General features: G+C 65.8%; 1 protein-coding gene across 1 annotated transcript in view; it reads left to right on the forward strand.

Moving 5' to 3' along the window:
- LOC108521335 (integrator complex subunit 1-like) overlaps positions 1–2,329 on the forward strand; it is a gene marked incomplete at both ends in the record, with an annotated part of 9,528 nt that extends 7,199 nt beyond the window's left edge. Inside the window, 4 exon segments of the mRNA XM_017861150.1 lie at positions 495–923; positions 1,564–1,634; positions 1,977–2,068; positions 2,224–2,329. Of these exon segments, the coding sequence (XP_017716639.1) occupies positions 495–923; positions 1,564–1,634; positions 1,977–2,068; positions 2,224–2,329 (698 nt within the window).
- Between the last annotated feature and the right edge of the window lie 8 nt (positions 2,330–2,337).

Consider the following 2,337-nt stretch of genomic DNA (forward strand, 5'->3'; position numbering starts at 1 on the left):
TCGCCCCGCCCCGGCACATCACTTCCAACCCTGGCATATCGCCCTGCCCCCGGCACATCACCTCCACTCAGGGCACATCGGCCCGCCCGGCACATCACGTCCTCCCCCGGCATATCGCCCCGCCCTGGCACATCGTTTCCACCCCCGGCACATCACCTCCACCCCAGGCACATCACCTCCACCCCCGGCATATCGCCCTGCCCCCGGCACATCACCTCCACCCAGGGCACATCGGCCCGCCCGGCACATCACGTCCTCCCCCGGCATATAACCCCGCCCCTGGCACATCGTTTCCACCCCCGGCACATCACCTCCACCCCTGGCGCATCGCCCCGCCCCACCACATCGCCTCCGCCCCACCACATTGCCTCCGCTCCTGGCACATCCACCACCCACCCAGCGCTTGTCCCAGGTGTCCCTCCCCAGGAAGCGTTCCCTGGTCCTACTGGCAGGTCTCGTCCTTGGCTTTTCCCTTCCGTCATTCCCTGCCTGAGATGACACGGCACCGCAGCACGTCTCTCCTGTGCTGCCGGAAGAGTGCCAGGCCCGGGTCCCAAGCCATCCTGCCTTGTGCCCAGTGGGTCATGGCCCACATTGCGAGAAACCCAGCAGGGAGAGACTCGCAGAGGTGCATGCGTCGGATCCAAAGGTGGCTCCTGGCTCCACTCCATTTGTGGAGCGCTGCTGTGTGCTGGCACCTTGGGAGCCTGGGCATTGGCCGCTGTGCTGTCGGGAGGGCAGGCCCTGGTGCTTCAGTGTGGCACGTCCTGCCGCTCCCGCCCTCCTGCAGCACTGCCACTGTCTTCCAGAGGAGAGCTCAGCCGGCTCCTTGCCCCTGGTCAGCGTCTCCCTGTTCACCCCTCTGACCGCGGCCGAGATGGCTCCCTACATGAAGCGGCTTTCCAGGGGCCAAACGGTGGAGGGTGAGTCGGGCCCTGCTTCACCCACTTGAGGTCAGCGCCTGGTCGGCGCCCTGGGTCCCATGTGCCTGCGGGTAGCAACCAGCAGCTATCCCGGCACTGACTGGGGCGTGAGCACGGCCCACGCTGGGCTGTGGGTGGGTGGGCCAGTCCTCACACTGGGGAGCACCCCAGAGAAGGCCTTAGAAACTCAGGGGCCCAGGGGAGTTGGAGGGTGCTGCTCTGCTTCAGACACAGCAAAAGCAGGGGAGCACCCTGAGGGGTGGGAGTGTGGCAGGAAGAGGTCAGGCAGGCGGGCAGGACCAGCGGGTAGGCAGGACTGGTGGCCGCCTTCAGAGAAGAGCCAAGGCTGGGTGGCCCAGGTGGAGCCGGGCCGTGGGGCCACTTGATGCTAAGAGCACCCTGGATGTGGGGCTGCCGCAAGGGGTCAATCTCTTTCCTTGGAGACCACGAGTAGGGGCAGGGACGGGCATTTGCGGAGCTTGGCGGCTTCACTGCTGCGGGTATCACTGGGCTCATGCTTTCCAGTGTTTTCTGTCCTGTGGTGCTCGGGGCCTTGCCCCTCTGCGTGGCTGGCCGGGGTGGGGTGGGCAGAGGTCTGCTTAGGCCATTCAGCTCCGGCCTGGCTCGCTCTCTGTGTTAGATCTGCTGGAGGTTCTGAGTGACATAGACGAGATGTCCCGGCGGAGACCCGAGATCCTGGGCTTCTTCTCGGTGAGTTGGATGGGGCTGGGGAGAGCTGGGAGGAGCTGATCCCTTGGAGAACCCCAGCAGGGCCACTGCCCCAACAGGGTGTGCCCGCCCTGAGCCCCAGGGAGTCCTCTGAGGCCGGGCTTCAGGTGGGGCCCCAGCCCAGGCGTTCACAGTCGAGCCCCGCCAGGGCAGGCCCACTTTCAGCCCTGGGCTGGGACTGGCCGATGGCGCATGCGTCCTGCCTTCTGGATAGGAGCCTAGGGTCCCTGCCATTGCCATCGGCCATCAAGAGACCAAGAGGTGAAGGGGCCTCGATGGGGCTGGACCCCCCGGTCACACACCTCCCACCTTTCCCCTGGTCAGACCAACCTGCAACGGCTGATGAGCTCGGCCGAGGAGTCTTGCCGCAACCTGGCCTTCAGCCTGGCCCTGCGCTCCATCCAGAACAGCCCCAGGTGAGACCACCGCCACCGGGCCCTACTAAACCAGGTCACTGCTTGACCCACCTGGTGGCCAGACCGGGCTTCCAGGCGGCTCAGCTCTCCCTGTTGGGTGGGGTCCGGCGTGGGCACAGGGCCGAGGTGCCCACTGAAGTGCGTGGCTCTTTCAGCATCGCAGCTGACTTCCTGCCCACATACATGTACTGCCTGGGCAGCCAGGACTTTGAGGTGGTGCAAACGGCCCTCAGGAACCTGCCTGAGTACACTCTCCTGTGCCAAGGTGA

The sequence above is a fragment of the Rhinopithecus bieti genome, unplaced genomic scaffold, assembly GCF_001698545.2.
Source record: "Rhinopithecus bieti isolate Rb0 unplaced genomic scaffold, ASM169854v2 scaffold_60424, whole genome shotgun sequence".
Classification (NCBI taxonomy): domain Eukaryota; kingdom Metazoa; phylum Chordata; class Mammalia; order Primates; family Cercopithecidae; genus Rhinopithecus; species Rhinopithecus bieti.